General features: G+C 51.8%; 1 protein-coding gene across 7 annotated transcripts in view; it reads right to left on the bottom strand.

Annotated features, from left to right (window-relative positions):
* MGMT (O-6-methylguanine-DNA methyltransferase) overlaps positions 1 to 23629 on the bottom strand; it is a 268884-nt gene that overhangs the window by 18674 nt on the left and 226581 nt on the right. For all 7 annotated transcript variants that reach the window (XM_069567770.1, XM_069567771.1, XM_069567766.1 and 4 more), the window contains one exon: positions 20615 to 20772. In XM_069567770.1, coding sequence (XP_069423871.1) covers positions 20615 to 20772 — 158 coding nt within the window. The remainder of the gene's footprint in view (positions 1 to 20614; positions 20773 to 23629) is intronic.

Here is a 23629-nt window from a genome sequence, read left to right as displayed (position 1 = left end):
TTGCCCTCAACATTAATAATACAGTCATCATGGTGGGCCCTCCACTCAACACAGCTCAGAGCAAGGGCCTGCCTGAGGGGTCTGCACCTTAACAGAGAGCTCTGGGGCTGACCCAGAGGAGGCATCCAGTGAGCATCTATGGGATGAATGGAGGAGTGGGCCTGGTCTTCCCTGAGTCCGCCTGAGGGCGGCTAGTGCTGGGGGGAAGCAAGCAGCACCGTTTACCCTGAGAGCAACCTCAAGTTGCCAAGCCCGACTTGGGTGACAGAGCAGCTGGCAGAGGCAGGCACGGCCCCCGGCTGAGAGCAAGCGGCTGGACTCAGGCACGGCTGGGGATGCGGCCCCGTCAGGGAGCACGGTCTCGATGCAAGCACCGAGAACAGCTGGGCAGAGGGGCACTGAGGCCCCACCAGCTCTCAGACACGCTCAGGATAGACAGCTGCTGCTAGAGTAGCCTTCGCCCCAGCCTTCCCACAGGGAAGCGGTCAGCGTCCAGCACAGCGAGGGCACGAGGGGGCCTGGTGCCACACCCTGCAGGCAGAGCACCAGCAGCCCAGCAGAGGGCCTCTGGAGGGGCCAGAGCAGGTCACCCTGCTCCTAATGGGCTTGGCCAGGGCCGCACACGCCGAGGGGCCTCTGTATCTACAAACATGAAGGAGTCCCCTGATGCTGGCCCTCCAGAGTGCCAGCCTCACTTCTATCAGCCACAGCTGCTTCTGACATCAGAACTGGATGACTTGTAAACACTCTCTTCTTTCCATGTGCTATAATACATGTCTATTTCATTTCAAATGAAATGGAACACTGCTTAAGGGAAATTTCAGTTATTTCCAGGAGTCATGTATGGATTGAGAGTTGGACTATAAAGAAAGCTGAGCACCGAAGAATTGATGCTTTTGAACTGTGGTGTTGGAGAAGACTCTTGAGAGTCCCCTGGACTGCAAGGGGATACAACCAGTCCATCCTAAAGGAAATCAGTCCTGAATATTCATTAGAAGGACTGATGCCAAAGCTGAAACTCCAATCCTTTGGCCACCTGATGCGAAGAGCTGACTCATTTGAAAGACCCTGATGCTGGGAAAGATTGAGGACAGGAGAAGGGGACGACAGAGGATGAGATGTCTGGATGGTATCACCGACTCGATGGACATGGGTTTGGGTAGACTCTGGCAGTTGGTGATGGACAGGGAGGCCTGGCGTGCTGCGGTTCATGGGGTCGCAAAGAGTCAGACACGACTGAACGACTGAACTGAACTGATTCCGCTATGTTAGCTACGACCTCCACAACCCTATCAGAAGCAGAGAAAAAGCACAGAATAAAAAAGCTGACAGGTCACCTCAAAGGTTCAGGCATCAACATGGTATTTTCATCTCAGCACACGCCTAACCAAGTCAGACCACATGAACTAAATACACCTACTTGAGAGGGTCAGCCTGGTGCACGGGGGTAGGGGGTATGTGTGTCCTGATGGGAGATGGCACACACCGTGAGGCCTGTGACAGTCTGCTGTGGAACTGGGAGTGGCGTCTGGAGTGACACAGTGCCAGGGACAAAGACACACCTCTGCCAGCCAGTATCTCTGGGCTGGGCTGGTCAGGACGGTGAGACACTCCACCTGGAAAACCCAAGGGATGTTCCCGGCTTGTGAAGAGGGCTGCCTCGTGGCGGCCGTGGGGGACAGCCCCAAGCCAGCCTTTCTCTCTAACATACGACAAAAACAGCCTGCAGAAAACTGTGGCATTGGATGGTGGGCAGCAACCAGGGAGATGGGAGGGAAATGCTGGGGCACAACTGCTGAGGGCCTGGTCTTGAAGAGTGGGTATGTTTCCTGGAAGGAGTGGGGCTGCCTCAGTAGAAGGGACCCCCAGTGGGGACTGGGGCAGGCAGCTGATGAGGGGGGCTGCCTCAGTAGAAGGGACCCCCAGTGGGGACTGGGGCAGGCAGCTGATGAGGGGGGCTGCCTCAGTAGAAGGGACCCCCAGTGGGGACTGGGGCAGGCAGCTGATGAGGGGGGCTGCCTCAGTAGAAGGGACCCCCAGTGGGGACTGGGGCAGGCAGCTGATGAGGGGGGCTGCCTCAACAGAAGGGACCCCCAGTGGGGACTGGGGCAGGCAGCTGATGAGGGGGGCTGCCTCAATAGAAGGGACCCCCAGTGGGGACTGGGGCAGGCAGCTGATGAGGGGGGCTGCCTCAATAGAAGGGACCCCCAGTGGGAACTGGGGCAGGCAGCTGATGAGGGGGGCTGCCTCAATAGAAGGGACCCCCAGTGGGAACTGAGGCAGGCAGCTGATATGGTCTCCTTGCCCTTCACTTACCCCTCCTGCAAGCACCCGACCTGGGGCTCCCTTTTCCAGGTGAGGGAATATGGCACCGGCCTCTGGGTTCCCAGTGGGGATTCTGGGGTCCCAAGCACTGCTGAGAGCCCAGATTACAGGCGTGGAGGGAGATTCTGTCCTGTGGGTGAGCCTGGAGTAACTGTCCAGCTAAGGGCGGGCCTACTGAAACCATGCACAAAGGCAGTCAGAGCCTGTGGTCCGCTGGTACTCAAGGGAAGAGGAGCCTGGCTCACCTGGAGAGAGCATGGCACCTCTGCCGCACCAGGAACACAGAAAAAAATGAAAAAAAAAAAATCAGGAACACACAGCACAAATCTTACGACTCCTCAGAGAGACAACGGGGGAGCCCCAGGTGGCACGAGTGGTAAGGAGCCTCCTGCCAATGCAGGAGACGCAGAGACACGGGCTCAGCCTCTGGGCCGGAAGGTCCCCTGGAGGACGGCACGCAACCCACACCTACCTGGAGAATCCCACGGACAGAGGAGCCTGGCGGGCTACAGTCCACGGGGTCGCCAAGAGTCGGACACGCCTGAAGAGCACGAGCACGCGTGCAGAGAGACAGTGGGCAACTTTCAGGAACAATAAGCGTTTTTTACTTTTAGAACAGTGGTCCTCACAGTCCAGTCTGGGGAGCTTTGGGGTCCCAGAGACCCAGTTAGGGGGACTGTGAGGTGAACACTATTATCAGAGTAACACTGAGGTGCTATTTGCCTTTTAAATTTTCATTCTCCCTCAAGTACACAGAAGAGCTTCCCATAAGCCACCTGATGTGTGATAAACAGATTAAGTGCAGGAGCAGCTCTGAGAGTCTGCCTGCCTTCCACTAAGGCAAGAATTAGAGAGGCTGGCAAAAGTGCAGAGCAGCGCCGCTTTTCTGTGTTTTTGATCTTGGAAAATAGTTATTTTCACATGAACATATTAGCTTTGATAATACGCAGTGAATTTATTATTACTCTAGAATAAATTAATACACTAAAAAACTCTCAGGTTTAATTTTCAACATGGTCAATGTACATAAATGCTGGTAATCTAAAGCTCTCTGAGGTCCTCAGGAGTTCCAAGGAGGACACAGGGGTCCAGAGGACAGACGACCTCCATGAAGGGTTAGGGGGCCCCTCCCTGTCCATGCCTGGCCAGAGGAGCAGGGCCCGGCTGGCCCGGAGCGTACCAGAACACAGTCTTCCAGCTCATCTCGCTGGCAGATTGGACTGTATCAGCCCTCGGAAACGAGCCTCGGCCTCACCTGCTGCGGGGAGACAAGGCTCTCACCTGGCGAGGCTGGTGCAGGTGAGGTAGGCTCAACAGCCTCTCGGCTGCACCTGGGCATATTGTATTTGTATTCACCTTCCCAATAATTAGAGCTCCCGAAACTTATTTAACAAAAGAATTATGCCTAAGACTTAAAGCTCAAACTTAAGGAAGCCTACAGAGAAATGATTAAACTGTGAATGTCCTGGTATGAATGTGAATAATTATACATTAACACCCTTTACCATTCAAATAATTGTCATTCAGCTCAAACCTGGATAACTGACTTTTGAACAGGTGTTAGCAGTTTCTGAACACTATAGGAAATACAGAGAAAGGCTGTTAAAAAAAAAAAAAAAAGGAAGAAGGGGGAGGGAGGGAAGGGGCTGACGTGTTCCTGAGGGTCCCTGTGAAAAGGGTGTGGGCATCAAGCCTGAGCCTCTGGTCCTGCTTCCCTTCGACCCCCAGCCCCAAGCGCCTCCTCTCCCAGCGTGCTGCCTCTCCCCAAGCCCCATCTCAGGGCCTTTCTTTCCCCTGTTCCCTCAGAAATACTCCACTTTCTCAGCTGGTCGCCTGAACCAGCCTGGCCCACGGGAGCCAGGGCTGCCCGCGGCCACAATCTCGTCATCCAAACAACAGAGAGGTGGGTGATCAGATTTAAGATGACACGGCGCTTTCCAATGCGGGTGTCCCTCTGTGTGCCCACAGTGGCAATGAGAGGCCTCCCTCGAACCTCGCCTTCTTTTCGTGGTTTCGGTCCAGCGGCATTAAAGGGACCAGCTGCTAGTGACTTTCAGATCCCCGCCATTTCAGGCTACACGCCCCACCGGCCTATAAAACCACGTCAGCATAGGTACACTATCCCACCCCTCTCCAACCCAGCTCCACAACACCCGTGTGTTCCTCCAGAAGCTTTCCAAGTCGCCTGCTAGCCCTCTGTAGCATCCAGCTGCATCAACAGATACCTCGCTGCTCCTGCAAGTCTAAAAGGGAGCACGGCCCCACCATCCTGGGCCCAGCATGAGAGGGTCCAGTTGGTGTCACGTGACTGGGAACATGGGCAAATCTAAAGCAGGGGTGTGGGGCGGTGAGTCTGAAAGATCCCCACCCATGTGGCTTCTTGAGCTTGTCTAAAACAGCCCTGAGGTCTGTTAAATAATTTTAGCTAACTTTTGATGACCAACCCAACAGAAAGAAGCTAAGCCCTTAATTTCTTAATGAATTATTCTTTACCGTGGGACAGGGATTACGCCATGGAGAAGGCATATCATTACTGACAGAGCTGTCAGAAGGACAGGCAAAAGGAAAACTGGCAAGCTTTAATTTCTCTGCAGAGAAATGAGGGGCTCTTTGGGGATTAATCTCAGTATCAACATTGAGCCTTTGCCGCAGGGCAGCTGAAGAATTCAAAAGAAGTTGTGACTGAATTCTGAGTGATGGAATCCAGCTCCAATTGTGCAGCTGACTTTGGTTTCTCACCTATTCAAATGAGGACGAGGCTGCGCAGGTGTGGGTGAAGGGGGTACTGCGTGCCCTCGACAGGTGGGTGGCAGGGAAGGTGGGAGGAGGGCCTCCCAGGGCACCCCTCCGTGAACATGCAGGGAGTTCCCCTGGGGGGCAGGGAGGCGGCCCAGCCAGGGGGTCCTGGTCCCTTCCTCTCCTTTCAGGGACCGGGGCTGAGAGCCGAGACGGGCTGCTGTGGGCAGGCGGCAACCCCGTAAGGTCATGCTACGGTCCTCCAGCAGTTTATATTTCCCTGAAAGGGCAGTCCTTGCCCCTTTACAAAGGCCTGAGGACATGGTCCCCCTGTTCTGAGCAGGTGAGAGACCAAAGCAGGATAAGCCCCCTACTGTCTCCCAACCATGGGCTTCTCTGCAAAGTCCGAGGCCTCGGGTCCTCCCCACGAGACCTCGCCAAAGGGCTGCCTGAGTGCTGTGATGACACCAGGTGGCTTCTCTCAAAAGAAGTGACCCAAGGGCCCTTCCCTGCCTCGGGAGCCACGCCATCACTCCTGCCGCATCCTGCGGGCCCTTCGGGGCCAGCCTGACTCAGCTGGGGCAGCAACAAGAGCATGGACACCAGAGGCGAGGGCCACCAAGGACACGCTTCAGAGCCACCCCATGTCTGTTCCAGACAGGACCACGGGCTTTCAGAATTCAGCAGGGAGCCCTGGGCAGACCGAAAGCCAGGACTGCATTATGATTCTTAACTGACTACGGCAACAAGGTGGTATATCACAGCAATTCTAAAGTCAGCCCCGGCCTCCCAGATTCTCAAAGTGAACATCAGTTATCTCAGGCTGGGAAACTGGACTCTAAACACAGAAACAAAATTTACAGTCATAGAAAGCGCCTCACTAATACTCTCCCAAGTCCCACGATCCCCTTAAACATGACGTTCAGTTCAGTTCACTCACTCGGTCGTGTCCGACCCTTTGCGACCCCATGAATCGCAGCACGCCAGGCCTCCCAGTCCATTACCAACTCCCAGAGTTCACTCAAACTCACGTCCATTGAGTTGGTGATGCCATCCAGCCATCTCATCCTCTGTTGTCCCCTTCTCCTCCTGCCCCCAATCCCTCCCAGCATCAGAGTCTTTTCCAATGAGTCAACTCTTTGCATGAGGTCCTTCAAATTTAGCAACTGAATTCTGAGTCTTCATTTAGGAGGCAGGGCTGAGGCGAGGAGTTTTTTTTCACTTGCACCAGCAGAGACAAAATTAAAAACGTCAGACTTTGAATTTGCAGTATCAGGTGTGCACCTTACCACTAAAAACTTTAAACAGTGGTTGAGTCCCGTACATTATCAGGGGCTCAAATTCCTTCAGATGATTCCATGAAAAAAACGCTGATAACTCAGACTCCGTGGAGTGGTCAACAAATGATGGCCAACTTCAAACCGGATCCCGTTCCACAGCAGCAGGCAGCGACCAGAGTCCCCTGCCCGCGGCTATGTGCGGCCACACACCAAGACTGCCCTGCAGACAAAGGGCTCCCCGGCGCTGGAGAAGTGCGCTCTGAAAAGGCTGCCCACCCTGCTGGGCCAACACCACACTCAGAAGAAGGCGGGGAAATGCCACGGCAGCTTTCAGGTCTAGGAACACTGTCTGACACTCAGAGCCTCCAACGTCAGTGGCAGACTGGGGAAATATTAGTCGATTAAATGAAGTCCTCTGTATTTCAGCACTTGCCTCAGCCATTCAACCCATGGCTACTGACACGGAATATATGTGCAGCAAGCATTCTCTTTTACTCCAAGACTGTCCAATTCATTTTCTTAACGATGTGTTTCACTTTTGATAAAGTCTATTTCGTTGTCATTTTCTATCATGAGTTCGCATTTCAGGATTGTGTACTTTTTTAGTAGCATGAAGACATTCTCCATGTTTTCTTCTAAACAAAAGCTTCAGAGTTTCTGTTTTATGCACATGATACATCTCGAATTAATTTTCACATACAGTGCGGACTAGGGGGTCAAGGCACCTCTGCGTGAATGTGTGTGTGTGTTTGTGTCTGTGTGAGAGAGAGAGGCCCAGTTGTTCAAGCACTATTTGTGGAAAGGATTTACTCTCCTCATCCGTTTGGAGTCCTTCTCAAGGACGCAATGGCTGCAGAAGTGTGGATCTCGACTATGTTCTGTTGCTCCAAGGACTGAAGGCTTAAGCCAGTGCCACGGCGCTTTGACTACAGATCTGTCTTTAAGTCTTAAAATCAGGTAATTAAGTCCTACAATTTTTATTCTTTTTCACGGCTGCTTTAGCTATTCCAGCCTCTTTGCATTTTCATATAAATTTAGAATCAGCTGGGAACTTAAAGGACTCATGGGACTGAACACAGAGAACAGTTCACAGAGAACTAACTTCTTGGCAACGCTGGCTTCCCCGACGACCAAGGGCTGTGCACTTACTGTGTGGCTGTTGCTCAGTCACTAAGTCGTGTTTGACTCTCCACAACCCCACGGACTGTGTTCCACCAGGCTCCTCTGTTCTCCACTATCTCCTGGAGTTTGCTCCGATTCGCTCCACTTCCTGTCCACTGAGGCAGTTTCCTCAGGTCCTCTTTAATTTCGCTCAGTCATGTGTTATATTGTCCAGTGGAAAGGTTTGCGTCCTTTTTACTAAAGCTAATCTTTATACTTTGGATACTACTTGAAAACTCAGTGTTTTAAATTTAATCCTTAATTTTATTACGTAAAAATCAATTAAATCTTACATATTAAAACTATATCCTCAACCTTGTTAGATTTACTTGTTAATTTTAATAGCTATTCAGAATTCTATGAGATATTCTATGTAGATGGCTGCTGCTGTTTAGTTGATAAACTGTGTTTTGTGACCTTATGGGCTGCAGCCCACCGGGCTCCTCTGTCCATCAAATTTCCTAGGCAAGAAGACTGAAGGGGATTGCCATTCCCTTCTCCAGGGCATCTTCCTGACCCAGGAGCTGAGCCCGTGTCCCCTGGATTGGCAGGCAGGCTCTTAATTTCTGAGCCACTAGGGAGGCCCACGTAAACAATTATATAAACTGAAAACAGGGTCCTTCCTATAGGCTTTTGTTTTTCTTACATCTTTGCACAGAACTCTGTCCTTTGAAATTATGTGTTTATTGTAGAAAATATATAGTGAGTCTGTTTTTTAAAATCCAGTCTGTTTATCTATGCTTATTTGAACCTTAACACCATTTACATTTAAAGTACCTTATCACTATGTCTGGACTTGAATCTATCTAGTACCAACTTGCTATTGGTCCCAGCTGTTTTCTGTTCTTCTTTCCCTGTTTTTTCTGCCTTATTTTAGATTACTTTAAAAATTAGCTATTTTACCTTCTATACTGACCTACGAACTATTCATTTTGGTTTTATTTTTTAGTAGCATTGTAGGATTTATAATATGCTTCTTTAATTTATCAAACCCTTCTTTCAATTAATATGACACTTGCTCACCATAACCTAAGAACTGACAGCAGAATATTTCCATTTCCCCAGTCCAGCCTTTTGTTACTTACTTCCATATTATAAAACGCCAAATTTATTATTTATATGCTCAACAGTTAATCATTTTTTACTGAAAATCAATAAACACGAACTTTTCCCCCCTTAACTCTCCCATGTAGTTCCACTTCCAGTGCTATCTACTCTCCTTGGACTCGTTCAGCCTCAGCTCCCAGTAGCCCCAGGCCAATCTCATGTGGTTCCCCCCACACAGAATGGCACTCCTCACATACAACAGCATTCTACAACCAACCCTTGCAGAAATTCTGTGTAGCTCCCCTTTCTTCAGGACTCTGCCCATACCTCCAGCCACCCGGACACATGTGCTAAAGCACTTGTAGCATCATTAGTTTAAAAGGCAAAGAACGAGGAGAACCCCAATGCCTAGTGACAGAGGACAGGAAAAATAACAGCATGCCCGTAAGATGAGATTCTCTATATTCGTCGTAATTAGCAAAGTATCTCTACAGGATTTAAAACAGATGAGTTTCACAGAAACGCTGAATGAAAGAAGCAAGTCACAGCACTATTTCACCCACATAGAAAGTGCAACCCATGGAGCTGGGCTGGGGGCAGGCCGGCGTGGCTGCGAGGACACACGGGACTGAGTGGTGCTGGCTGGGCTTCACCCTCAAGCTGGGTGTGCACAGATGCGTCTTCCCTCTCTTGTTTATGCCTTACAAATCCTTCATGAGTATGCTTTTGTCTGATGTGGCTATTTAAAAAAAAAAAAAACTGTCAATAACGCACTCCACAGTTATTCTTAATGAAACTCTTGAAACTGCTCCTTTCCTTCACATGATAAAAAATGATTCAAAAGGAATTTATTTACATAATTTTCTTGCTTTCCCCCCGAAATTTAACTGTTCAAACAAGAGAGGTAAGATGATGAGACTGCCAACCAAGCATCTGGATTCTGAGCTCGTGGAGCCCTGACTGTGCATTCCAGAGGAGCCACTCCCACCCCCACCCCAGGCCCCCTCCCCAAGGCCTGAGTAATATTTTTTCATAGCAAGTACATCACTCCCTGATGGTCTAGGGGTATGTGTGTGTGTATATATATACTAGTATATACTTATAAACACACACATATTTCCTACTAAAACACAAGCTCATAAGGCCCAGAACTTCATTTAGTTTGTAAGCTCCAAGAGCAAAAAGAGGGCTTTGGTTACAGCTCAATAAATAATTGTTGAATGACTGACCAATTCAACTCCCTTCTCCATGGTCTGGCCGAGGGCTCTGCCAGAGATGGGCACCTGTGTGCCCACTGACCAGTGGAGGATGGGCTGACAGGGAGGCCTGGAGTCCTCCCCTTGCAACCCACCTTCACTTTGAAGAGGGCGACAACTATCTAAGTCTGGGGAAGACATTCAATAAATACGTCAAACTGAACGGCGTCTGACCCTGAAGTGCGTCAGAAAGGAGCCACTGCCAAGAATCACTCGCGGGCCACGTCCAGGCAGCGGGGAGCGGTCGTCCTGATGCTTCCCACGCTCCCTTCCACGCTCTCTTGGGAGGAAAGCGCCGCGGCACGCTCAGTCCAGGGTGGCAGGCCGAGCAGCCGCCAGGGAACCTGCCCCACGAGCTGGGGAGAGGCCACGGCAGGGCTGGGTGGTGCGGGCCTGGCTCCACCCGCAGAGCCACGTGGCGCCAGGCCGCACTCACTCGACCTGCACGCGGGGCTGCTCAGGAACGGGACCTTGGCTGCTGCTTCCGCCTGGAGCCAAGCTCTGCTCTTGAGCAAGCGCTGGGTGCCGGCAGCCTTGGTTGTCCCAGGGAGCAGGGCTCCTGGATTTGAAACGCTGCACCTGGGTCAGAGCCCAGGGCTCCCCCGGCATGTGCAGGAGATGGAGCAGAAGAGCCCGGTCACGGAGACCACGCACATGCTGGGAAAGACCAAACGTCCGTGCCTGAGAAGCAAGGCATCATCTCAGAGGCCCAACTACGGGCAGCTGCCCCGCCCTCAAGGTGGAGTGGCCCCAGCCTGGGCAGCCCAGGCCCGTGCCCTCGGGGGCTCTGCAGGGTGGTCAGAGGGTGGAGGGATACTCTTCCCAACTCTCCAGGGGTATCCCTCTGGCTCTCCCTGGCTCCAAGTCTGCTGACCACCATCCTCCACACTGACAACACAGCTTCTATTAACGCTACTGGGACCATGGATAACATTTACATGCATTAGCTTCAACCCGGACACACCAGACCTCTAATGAAACCTTAAACACAAGTCCAGTATTCTAGAAAAGGAAACACATCAGGTGAAGAGTTGGGGCCCCTGGCCAGGTGCAAACACCAAGAGACCTCGGGAGCTGTGTGCAGGTCCCAGACATGGGCTGTGACGAACATCAAAAGGTGTTAATGGTTTCAATATTTATCTGCTGCAGGGAAGCACTCTAAAAAGGAGACAGGAAAAAAATTCTGCTAATGGCTGTGTCTTTGCCATTAAAATGAAAAGCTTAATGCATCTTATAATCAGAGGACAATTTGCAAATCATTAAGAGAAATGTAAAATTCCATTAAAATACAAATCAAGAGACTCTCCCTGGACTAATAATCTTTTTGATATTATTTTGCATTTCACTATTTCTGTTCCAATACCCAGGCCCCACAAATGATCGGTTCCTGAACATGCTCTTTACCACAGCCTACTTCTTTAACGAGAAACCGAGAGAAGGGCAATCTGCTATTCAGAGCAGGTGCTAATGAAGAATTCCATATATTCTGAAATTTAATTAAAACCCCAAAGATTTCAAATTAGATGCAATTTGAAATGCCTGGGGCAGAAATACATGCACTTGCGTGGCGAGGGCGCCACACTGGAAGTTGATACCGTAATTGGTCTTGATGTATTTTTGTGTTGCCGGGCTGAAGCACAGAACTCATAACCATATAAAAATTCTCTGTAGATTACCTGCTCATTGAAAATGCCATCACTCAGGTAGTTCTCTACTAAATTACCATGCTACTAAAATGCACAAAGTGATTCGGAGAGTAGAGTGGCACAGCTGGCCGACGCTGCCAATGAGTTATGCATGCGTCAACGCGGCCTTTTTTCTTAGTAAAATATGCTCAGTTGAATATTAAAATATAATTGGCATTCAACCTAAGTAGCTTAAACCATTTTGTTATCTTCTTTTAAACCGATTTGGCTCCTCCACAGTTATTTTCAAGGATGCGATTCACAAACTAATGATACCATCATATTCTGTGAGATTTGTGCTGTTTTACATTCGTCATAAATAGGTGCAGTTTCTACAGCCTGCTAGGGATGGTCTTTAATATTAGCTGCTCTTGAACATCAAAGGCCCAATTCTTGAAGAAAAAAGGGGGGGATATGCCATTTATGTTGGTTCTTGCATATTTTACTCTACAAAGAGGGAAGAGACGCGGACTCACTGAGAAAAGCACACGTCCTGGCCGAGTGGCAAGCCCTGGGCCTCCCTCCCTCCCTGGGTTGCAGGACTGGCTCAAAGGGCGGGCTGCTGCTGGACCTCGTGGCCCCGCCGAGGGCGGCAGTGTTTTTAGAAAGAGCGGACAATGCCCCGTGCCCGTAAATCCGGGGTGGCCCTCTACACAATGTGTCTGTGCCGTGGTAAGCACACGGCGCAAAGGGAGAGAGGAAGGAGGGACCGCCATTGTCACAGGGATTCTGTACAGGGTGATGCTGGCCGAGGGCAGGGCTCAGCAGGGCTGCTGCTTCCTGGCACTTACAGGGCAAGGGAATGTCTGAATATAGCTCAGAGACATGCAGAAGAGCTAAACACCCTTTTTCTGCTACTTCAGTCTTCAGTTTCAGAAGCACTTTGTTACATGGCCTTAAAACTTCACACAATGCCCTGGCAGCTGAGCTTCCAGAAGGTCTGTCCTGCCTACAGAGTCCCACCCCTCAAGGTCATGAAAGCCACATCTCAGAGAGACGGATCTTCTCCAGGAGATACCTTATTTTTCCATTCGGATGGAAACATGACCTTCAAAATGGGACCTGTATGCTCATAAATCCTATACTCTGAGTCATCTTGGTTGGTTGGATGGCATCACTGACTCAATGGACATGAATGTGAGCAAGCTCTGGGAGCGGGTGATGGATAGGGAGGCCTGGCCTGCTGCAGTCCATGGGGTCGCAAGGAGTGGGACACGACTGAGTGATTGAAATGAACTGAGTCACCTTGAACATAAGGGTTGCAAGTAAACCTGAGAGAGAGAGCATTTAAATTAAGGAACAGTTTGTACACTTTTGGATCCTACAAATAGCTAGACGGCATCACTGCCATTAGTTTTATATCAATACTTGTACATTTAACGTCGGTAACTTACAGTCTAGTTTTATATAGTGTTTTACTAAAACACCGTTTTCTCTATAAACCCAAGTATTAGAAATGATTCTATTTATTATTGCTAGCGTGATATGAAAATACGTTAACGCTGTCTGTAAATGTGACCAGATATCATCTTATGACAACAAAATACTAAACATCCTCTTTGGAAACGTAAGGACAGGTCGGTTTGTCACGGTAAAATACAGGCTTGTTAGATTATTCTTAATTTTTAAAGCTCATTTCAAATGAAAAGTATTGAAGAAAGTGACAATGTAACTCACTTCTCCCAGCAGAAAGAAACTTGATTCTCTATTCCTTTTTTCGAGGTGAAACACACCAAAGTCCAACACAGGACCTTGTAGGTAATGTCTTTCTAAACGTGTGAATGTAATTAGGGTGACTCATTTTTTAATCGGAAGCTTCACTGGTAGGATGTTTAATTACTATGGCCGAGATAAGTCATACTTTAATGTTAATATTTTCTCATAAAGGTAATACTTGTAATAATTTCAATTTTAAGCACTATTTATTTGTAATAGAGACCTCATTGTATCCTACAAGGTTTGAAAGTAGCTGACTTTCAAACCAACTTTCTGGTTATCTTTGAGCTTGGTTAAATTATACTGTGTGACTCTGTAGCCTTGAGTGAAGGCATTCTCAGTTCAATTTTTTTTGCCTGATTTATGGAAACCTTAGGGAACATGGATCTGACCACCTCTTAGATTTAGGAGGAAACTTCCCCTGAGCTAGGCCTCCCAGGAGCCCCTTGTAATTACTGCTTAGTCAGAGGGCTCTTTGTGCAGGGACCCCAGGCTCTCGTGTGGAGCCCAGCAGGCTGCAGGGGTACCCGAGCCAGCACAGGAGAGGGCGAGCATTGCACCCCACTTGCTCCCCAGGGCAAGTGAGCACGGACACCGCACAGCAGTGGCAGCCTCAGGTTAGCATCCAGAACCTGAAGATCCTCTCGCCCCTTTCTTGGCCACGCCCACTACTCAGAGCTCCACAAGAAGCTACAGCTTCGGTTGTCTGCCTGCTTCAGAGGAAAAACACACTTTTGGCCAAAGTATCCAGACACCTCCTGAAGGCTCTAGTTGCCGCTGCTAGGGCTCTACCCCAGGGCATCCTGGCAAGGCTCCTGGGGGCATCATCTGGTTGTCCGTCCATACCCGCAAACAGACGTTCCGACGGGCAGCCTGTCTTGCCTAGTCTTTCCCATCAACTGTTAAGGCTATGTGGGGCCCCCTGCCTTGTCACCTGGCTGTGAGCAAAGCTCTGAAAGCAAGAAGAGGCATGCAAAGCCTAGAACTTACTGAAGCTGTGGATTCAGTTCGGTTGCTCAGTCGTGTCTGACTCTTTGCGACTCCATGGACTGCAGCATGCCAGGCTTCACGTTGTCGATTACAACAGCAAAATCGCTTAACTAGTATGGATGTGAGAGTTGGACTGTGAAGAAGGCTGAGCGCCCAAGAATTGATGCTTTTGAACTGTGGTGTTGGAGAAGACTCTTGAGAGTCCCTTGGACTGCAAGGAGATCCAACCAGTCCATTCTGAAGGAGATCAGCCCTGGGATTTCTTTGGAAGGAATGATGCTGAAGCTGAAACTCCAGTACTTTGGCCACCTCATGGTGGCCCATGGAAAAGACTTTGATGCTGGGAGGGATTGGAGGCAGGAGGAGAAAGGGACGACCGAGGATGAGATGGCTGGATGGCATCACTGACTTGATGAACGCGAGTCTGAGTGAATTCTGGGAGTTGGTGATGGACAGGGAGGCTTGGCGTGCTGCAATTCATGGGGTTGCAAAGAGTCGGACACGACTGAGCGACTGAACTGAACTGAGGGCACAGTTATGTCTCAAGCAAAACCATTATTAAATTAGGAATACTGACCTTAGTATAGGGTGAAACACACAGTAAAAGCACTTAGCGTTAGATCCCTTTTAATAAATTCTTTAAAAGCAGTACTTCTCAAAATGCGGCATATGTACTTTGCCTCTTGCAGGATTTTAATGTGACTGGGGTGAGAAGTATGGACGCTGCAGACACAGCATTGTTAACAGGCACTCCAGAGCATTCTGACACATGCACTCTCAGGAAGAGGGGGGCCTCAGCTAGGAGAGTGACCTGGAGAACTCGTTTGCTTGAATCAACCCCAGCTGAAACTTTAAAAACTCCGCCAGCTCGAGATGTGGTTCCGCAGAACAAAGAGTAAACGAGGACTAACGACAGCTGCCAGACAGGAAACTGCGCGAAAACAGAACGTGAAAACTAGCAACCCGGAGACACGAGGACCTCGGGCTCCTGCGATGCGCACCAACTCGCCAGAAGGGACTTGGTCAGTGGAGACAGGACGCTCCTGCTGAAGGGCACGGACTTCCCTGAGCTGGCCTGGCCAGCCTCACAGGGTCCACAGTCTCAAATGATGCTCCTCCTGCCTCGGCTGGGAGCCCCCAACGCAGGACACAGAATTCTGGGGATCTTCTGTTCCACTAAGGGGCTGGAAGTGATGCGATATTCCAACAAGGGTGGGGGCCAGGCAGGCAGGAGAGGATGGCCCGCTGGTGAGGACTCCCTCTGGCCTATGAGTCAGCTGCAGGCCCTTCTGAAGGCTGGACGGAGGGCCTCCCAGAAAACGCGGGGCTCTCCTCCGAGCAGGGAGGGGTCCCTGGGGTAATTAAGGGAGCCCTGGAGCGTCACAGCGAACACGCTGATGAGGAAGGCAGCCTGCTCCCCACCTCTGCGCCCCAGGACTCCCCCTACACCCATATCCCCTTCACTGAGCCCCGCCCTGCTTTAGTCAGACACTTCCACTTCTTTTTTCCCAGGGTCCTGAACCACAACACGCTGGGTGTTACTTTCCACGAAAGAGGGGACGGGCTGCTCCTGGCAGCGGCCTCTGGTCTTGATCCGAGACCTCAGATCCCCTTCCCAGCACCCTGAGCTCCGCGGCTGACCACCCGCTCCCGGGCTTTTCACGTGGCCTCTCCATTTCACCTTTGCCAGCCTCAGACGTCGAAGGCCACAGACCCAGATTTCCAAGTCTTGTCAGCCCTGAAGAGTGCTCAGCAGCTCGAGGGTTGAGAGTACATTCTCAGTAGCTGTTTCCTTCCCACCGAGGTGCAAGGGTTCACTTGTTCTAATCAACAGATGGGCCTTGGAAGGAGCCCCACCAGGTAACATCTCAGGAAGGTCAACAATTGTTAGAATCCCTCACTTAGAATATAGGAGAAGAGTGATGGCTACCAACGAGAACCTGTAAAGCATCTCCTGTTATAGCTATTTTCTCTTTAAATCGGTAATTCTTTTTTTTTTTTTTTTTAATTCAGGGAAAATATCATTACAAGTGGCCCGTGAGCACAAAGGTGCATCTTGCCATGGCTCCGGAAGTGACGGGGGAGCAGCCTCCCTTCCCCACCACACACCCCCTGAGGGCGCCCTGGGCTGGCCCCAGGGTGTGGGGAGTGGCAGGGCGCCACAGCAGGCCCCGGGACACTGCAGGGAAACGGACTCATTCTCCCCAAAAGGGCCTTTCCCCTGACAGATGGGTAGGGTTGTTAAGAACCATTCTGAAACAGGGTTCACAAGAGACTCAGAAGTGCAAGAATCCTTTTAGAGGCTCGGTAGCAGAAGTTGCAAAGAAACTTCCCTCTAGGCAGCAGGTTTAAAAAAACGCCGATTTTACTACTGTCATGCAACTGGATTTCATGGCTACAAGCTAATAGCTGTGACGAAGGAATTCTTACACTGTTAAATATTTCATTTAAAAAGGAACATTGCAGACACTTTAAAAAGAAAACTCAGAACTCATCTGTTGAAAGCCATCCTCTGCGAGACGGAACAGGGTGGAAGGCGGAACGCCCCCCGCGTTCCCTGGGAGCAGCTCCTTGTGGCATCCGTCCAGAGCACCGCCAGGCCCTGCCCCAGCAAGGGGACTCGGGGCGCCCAGGGAGGCCACCCCCAGCCCAGCAGAAAAAGCACATGGGGCCAGGGCAGTGGGCCTGCCCCCATCTGCCTGGCCACACCTGCCAGGAGGGCCTCTGGGGCAGAGGGAAGAGAGCGCTGCACGTGTCTGGGTCTGACGGGGTCTCGCTTTCCCTGGCCTGCTCTTCTCGACAGTCCGGGGGCCCTGTTTTTGGCACAGTGCTGCTCTGGTCGTTCCGGCTGCTGCCGCCAATGATCGCTAAGGCTACAGGTATTAAGGTATGCTACACCAAGAGGCTAACGTTTTTACGAGTCAATATTAAGAAGCGAGGGAGTATTCACAGAAACTAAGTTAAAATGGTATTTTATTATGAAAGAAACAGATTTATTTCAGGAATAATGGCTTCATTAAAAAAAACTGTTTCTTGGAGAAACATGAATTCAAAATAAACAAACCTGACCTTTGTAAGAGGTTTACAGGGAGGACCCGACCGCCCTAAAAATGCCTCGCTGAGTTACAAGGCAGCTAGCTCAGCAGCAGCAGCTCATTAGCAAAACACAAAAACAACTCCCTTTCACAAAACTCAGAAAACAAAACGTTCATTTCTGTTTTTGAAGTTACGTTAGTAAAACCACAACCCTATGAGGACTTAGAACACTTCTCTCTTGCACTTGCCTCTCATTTTCGTTCCTTCATCAGCGTCACGAACCTCACTGGACTGCCTCCCTTTCCGAAAGAAATCCCACCTGCGGCGGCCCACAGGCAAGGCAGCCACCTAGGCCTCCTCCAGACTTCTGGTCAGGAGGATGGCTTAACAGTTCCTTAGTAGAAATACCCAGATAATCAATTTGTCACTAATCAGACTTCAGAAAGGCTCCAAGGTAAGAAGATGCAGGACGTTAAATTTCCAATATACGTCTTCGCCTACAAAAACGGTGATTCTAATAGGCCCTGTTTTGTGACCACTCTGACAAACAAACAAACAAACAAACAAAACCCAGATGGTGAGCATGACCGTCATGTCAGGCGAAGAGCCTGAGAGGTGAGGTGGCGGTCCTGCCCGAGCAGGGGGGCGCCAGGCACCCAGCACAGCCAGTGCAGGGCCCCCAGGCTCACAGGCTGGGCTGTGGGAGTTACCCGGGGAGGTGCGGGACTCCAGCAGGAGCTCCATCACTGCTGCACTTCCAACCAAGCCGAGACAGGCAGGTCTGGTACACACGTCTACATCTCAGAGGAACGGGATGAAAGGTGATGCCCAAAGATGCTAAATGTGCTCACAACCTCAGAGGCATGGAAGACAGAACTTGTCAAGAAGCATTTCTTTCAGATAAACACACCCGCTCCTCCCTGACTGCAAAGGTTGCTCCTCCTGGTGGACCCCACCGCCATCAGGCGCTCTGGGAGTGCTAGAGCGCCCTCCGCGCATGGGCCTTCCCCTCTCAGCCCAGTTCACTAGCTCCAGGACAGAGAGGAAGAGAGCAAAGCCAACGTGCCCTGAGCAGCAAGGGTGTCAGCACACCTGGGGCTAGTGCCAATTAACTCCGTGTTAGCAATCACATTACAACCACCCACCACCTCCCTTCTTAAACTATAAAATCCCCACACCTGGTCTTCGCCTGGGAGAAGTGATTGAGCTAAATTAGAAAAACCTGGCTGGCACAGGCTGCAGCATAGGAAATCCTGGCCTGGGAGCCAGCACTGTCTGTCAGCAGGCGGCCTGGCCTTGGGGACCCTCCTGCTGCCACCCCAAATCCCAGCTGGAGGGGACCTGGCCCCGGTCACGAGTGTCCCCCAGCACTGCAGAGCTGGTCCAACAGGAGGTGGGCTACTGGTGGCTGCAGTCTTCATCCCTGCCTAGTGCCTGCCTCCAGCTTGCCCTGGTTGCCCAGACCCACCATGACCATGACCTGCAGGAGAAGAGCTGGCCACGCTCGGGCCCGAGCTGGGAAGGGGGGTGGCAGGGTGCGTGTGGCCAGTCCCCACTCTCTTCGAGCACTGAGGACAGGACTGCAGGGTTTTACAAGCTCACCCCCTGCTGACACCCTCATTATATTATACAGATACTTCCTGCCCTGTCTCATAATGTCTCTGCTCTGAAACATCCTAGACCTTAAGCCTGAGCCCACCTGTCTGACGCGTGTAAGGAGAAGGAAAGCGCTTTGGCCAATCCGCTTCTGCTCCTGGTGGCAGAGCGGTGAATGGCGGCAATGGACAGGAGAGTTCGCGGCTCCAGGATTCCCAAGCCTCTGCTCCAAAGACAAACCCACACGTGAGTTCCTCAAACTGCACAGCAGGACCCCCTCCCTGCACCCGGTGTGTGTGAGGTGCACATGAAGAGCGTCACACTCAACCCGGCCCGGCGACGTGCGGGGCTAGTTCCGGTTCCGAGCAGGTGGTGAGTGCCAGGCAGCGGTGGCCAAACTCAGCCACAGCTCCACCTCGGCCTGGGGGCGCCCACCCTCGGGACGATGGAAGGCTCTGGACCTGAGCGTGGCATGCGGCAAAGGCCTACCCAGCTCTCAGTGGAGTCTTGTTCTGGAGACGTGCCCACTGGAGATAGCCCCACGTGATACCCAGGCGCTGATGAGTTCATGCTCAGCTTCAGTTCATTGTGGGCAAAGACCTCCAGGGTCTGACCTGGTCACTCCCCTGACCTTGCTGGTCAACTCAGGTATTAGCTCAACTTGCCCGAGCTTCTCTACCTGCTGTCCCTGAAAACTCTGTTCCACCTTCGGCTGTGCTGCTATGGCAGTAGTCAGAATACCACTAAACTTATTTAGCAAATTCCACTTTGAAATTCAAGACTGCTCTAAATTCACCTCATCTAAAATCTCATGGTAATTTTTTTTTCTTAAGTGTACAGGTATGTATGCGTCTATACACATGTATCTCTATGTAACTGTGCCTGTTGCTCAGGCACCCAGTCATGTCTAGGTCCTTAAGTGTATAGGTATGTATACATCTATACACATGTATCTCTACGTAACCGTTGCTGTTGTTCAGGCGCTCAGTCGTGTCTAACTCTGCGACCCCGTGGACTGTAGCCAGGCTCCTCTGGCCTCCACCATCTCCTGGAGCTTGCTCAAATTGTTTTCACTTGACTTGCTGATATAGATTCACTTATATTAAAATGACTATGAAGAAAATCACTATGTAAAATAAACCTCCGCTATGTGTATAGGATGATATTAGTTGTCATAATTAATCTCCAAACAAAAGCTTAAGGAGAACTTGTCTGGGAAAAGCGTTTTACGTCATCAGAGACTTTATGTGCCACTATCATGCTGCACATAGACAGCAAGCTCTCGGCTCATCCCTCAAGCATGCAACATTTAACTGTGCTAAGTTTGAGATGTTAGCCTGAAAACTTTCTCATGAGGACACGCTGCCACCGCCCAGTCCACGGTGTCAGCAGCCAAGTGCGTGGGGAGGCCGGTTGTCCACACGTGGGTCTTGGCACTGCTGGCAAGCAGATAGTGTACGTTAACAGTAAGCTTACTAAAAAATTCACTGCCATTCAGACATGTTCCTATTTAAAACTCTCAGCCAGTGAGAGTTGGGAGTCAATCTGCATGGATCATTTTTATTGCCTTTGCCAAGAATTATGTGACCAAGTGCCAAGACGAACACAAGCACGTGGAGCGGGTGGAGAGCGGGCGCTCCCGGCTGTTCTGTGTGGCACACGCCGCCTCTGTTCATTCGGGGGAAACACGCGGCAGGCGTGGTCAGCAGCCCGAGCCGGGAGGGGGCTGACAGTGCTCAGGTCGGGGTCCCTGAGCCAGAGGCCGCCTGGCAGCTGCGGTACCAACCTTTCTGGAAGATGGGATGGTGCAGCGCGGGCACGGGGAGCCCCTCGAGGACCGCGGGCTCGCGGAAATAGGCGTCCAGCCAGGCCGCGCACTGCAGCAGGGGCTGCACTGCCCCGGGACCTCCGAGCTGCTCAGCAGGAGCGGTGGCCTCCGCGGGTCTGCAAGATAAAGAACAGGAGAGACTCAACCTCCAGGCCCTCCCTCCACCTGCTGCCCCTACACAGGTAGAGAGGGGACTGTGGAAGGAAGGCGGCAGGGTCACTGTGCCTGGGCCTCCACCTCCGCTTGGAGGGACAGTTTCTGGAAGGATGTCCTGGGACCGGTGCTCGCCTGCGGGGCTCTGAGTGTCTGCAGTCCTGCCGAAGGGCGGGGGTGTGAGAACAAGAGTGACGAGCTCAGATGCAGCTCCAGTGGGCATGAGCCAGCCCCTTCCCAGACCACCCCCTCCCCACCCCCACTTCCTCTGCAGTCACTGAGCATTCGCCGTAAGAAAAATGTTCTCCAGAAATACAGAGTAGCTAAGCCCACCCCCTCGCCCCTCCCACCACATGTCCACCACACACCCCACGGCTCCACGTGCTCTACAGCTCGCAGGGGCTTCAGGGGCACACCATTCTGAGTCTGCGCTGCGCCTCACGCTCCGGGGCGTCTGTTTGGTGTGCCGGCCACTCTGTGAGGCTGGTTTAGCTACAGGGCTATGATTTTCCTGCCTGAGACTCCTCTTTCTTTTCCAGCCCTTCTTGTTCATTCCCTGTGGTCACTGCCCTTCCTCCCTCTCACTTCTGTAAGTTTAAGCCAGCACACCTCAGCCTCGCTTCAGATGGCCTGGCTGCCTCTTCTCCTCACGGGCTCACCCTTCTGTCTGGGGGACCCCATGGCTCCCCTCATGGAGCTGACTTCTCTCCTTCAGCAGAGGGCGACTTTTAAGGGACATGCTTTGCTGGGCTGAGAAAACGTCCGTCTGCAGAGGGTCACTTCTGCTGCTTCCGAGCCCCAGATTTTTATGAGGGATCCAGCTTTTCTGAACTTCAGAGGATGGCACACCCACAGAAGCACCAGCACCCAGCTGATTTCAGACGTCGCTCCTTCCTGAACCCCGCAGGCCTCTCATCCCTGACCCAGGGGCAGGCGTGTGCGCCTCAATCTCCAGGTGTCTTCCTTTAAGGCATACCCGCCCACTGGTGAGGGTGTGACTGAAGTGGAGAGGCCTCACCCGCTCGGCAGTGCAGCCCAGCACGGGTGGGAGACATGAGGCTGAGGCGCTGAAGTGCTGGAGAATGGGCCTGACTTCACCGGTGTGAGGGGACACGCCGGTGTGTGCGGGGCCCAGCCCTCCACTTGAGCCGTGGGGAGCAGCTGAAGACCTCTAAGCTGGCTCTTGTGAGCTACCCTGGCTGGAGCCTGAGTCTCCAAGTCAGGGTGTGTGGTGGGTCTGAGAGTTCCAGGCGGGATGCACAGGGGAACGAGAGGCAGGTCGGGAAAGGCTTTCTGAGTGCATGAAAGTGAAGAGCATTACGGAAGGAGTCAGCGAATGAAGGGAAACAAGCCTTTCAAGGTGAGCAGGGGGAGGGACCCCTGAGACCCTGGCCCACAGAGCCAGCCCGCCAGGTGGTTCTGCGGCCACGTGGCTGGGCCCAGCCTTCTCCAGGATGCCGGCCCCCAGGATCGCCAGGAGAGGAAGCCCCGGAGAGCGCCAGCGGCTGGCCCTGGGCTGACAGGGCCCACTCCACAGGCAGAAAGTGGCTTCTGTGAAACAGGGGGCAGGACGGCATCTGGGGGGTCTCCTGTGGATGGAGACTCTAGCTTCTCTGCCCTGATGTCTCTCCCCGCCAGGACGTCTGCCCATGGAGAGGCGGGCATAAACATTCCTCCACATAACCGAGAAATTCCCAGTGACCCTCCTGCTGTGCTCCCTACTTACGGAGTAAGCAGGACGCTGACTCTAGGGAAGAAAGTGGAGAAAGGCCACGGGCTCTGCAACCCTGCTCATGGGGCCAGGGGGGAGGAGATGGGGAGCGCTGAGCTCACTCAGACAAGGCACAGCACACGTAACCTGGTAAGCACGCACGTGGGCAGCGGCATGCACGAGGGGGCACGCATGGGCAGCAGCATGCACGTGGGGGCATGTGCCCAAGTCTGACCCTGCTCACACCCCTGCCCCAACCCACATGGGAAGCAGGAGAGGGCCCCCGACAGCCCTGGCCCGCACCCCCTGCAGCGGCAGGTGGGGTGAGGTGCTGGTGGGGGAGGGTAGCAAATGTGGGTGCCTGGGTGGTCTCCGGGGCTTGAGGGGTCTTCCTGACCATCATACCCTGCAAATGGGGCTCCCTGAAGGGAGGGCGCACTGTCCAGGAGACAGGTAGCTAAAGTTGAAGAGTCAGGGGCTCTGCATCCACCTTGGGGAGTCACAACTCTTATCAGATGCCCTGGTTTACTGGGGGGCATCTTACAAAGGCTATGGAGCTGCGGGCATCCCAGGGCACTGCCCAGGTTGGGGGCCGCTTCCCCTGCGTTGCTAAGGGAACTGAAATGTGAGCTGAGTTTCCTAGCATTTCCCACTCTTAAAAGGATATTTGGAGAATTTTTATAGTAGTAAAATTCATCTTAAATTGATTTTTTATGCTTGTGCTAAAGATCTCAACCTCTGATTTACTCTGTAGTTCTCCTTTCTAACTCTTTCTCTATTGGCATTAGATGACTATTCATGGGTGAAACGTAATTAAACAGCTTTGATTCTGAGGCAAGGATTTATGATACTACATTTAAAATGAATGGCATTAAACACACACATAAAATCAGACTTTTTAAAGCCATGACACAAATTTCCATTTCTACAATAAAATGAAATTTATTCTCTGCCCTGCCCTCTCCTCCAACCTCGCTCCGCTCGTCCCTGAAAGAGCTTTGGTGTGACAGGATCACAGCATCTCTAACGGCTGCTCTTATTATGGAGGAGTTTCTCCAGGCTTCCTACTGAAGAGCCTGAAACCCCAGTCATTATGGGCTCCGTGGCCC

The sequence above is a fragment of the Ovis canadensis genome, chromosome 22 (genome assembly GCF_042477335.2).
Source record: "Ovis canadensis isolate MfBH-ARS-UI-01 breed Bighorn chromosome 22, ARS-UI_OviCan_v2, whole genome shotgun sequence".
Lineage (NCBI taxonomy): Eukaryota > Metazoa > Chordata > Mammalia > Artiodactyla > Bovidae > Ovis > Ovis canadensis.
The sequence above is the reverse complement of the archived record's forward strand: the minus strand, read 5'-3'. Positions and strand labels throughout refer to the sequence as shown.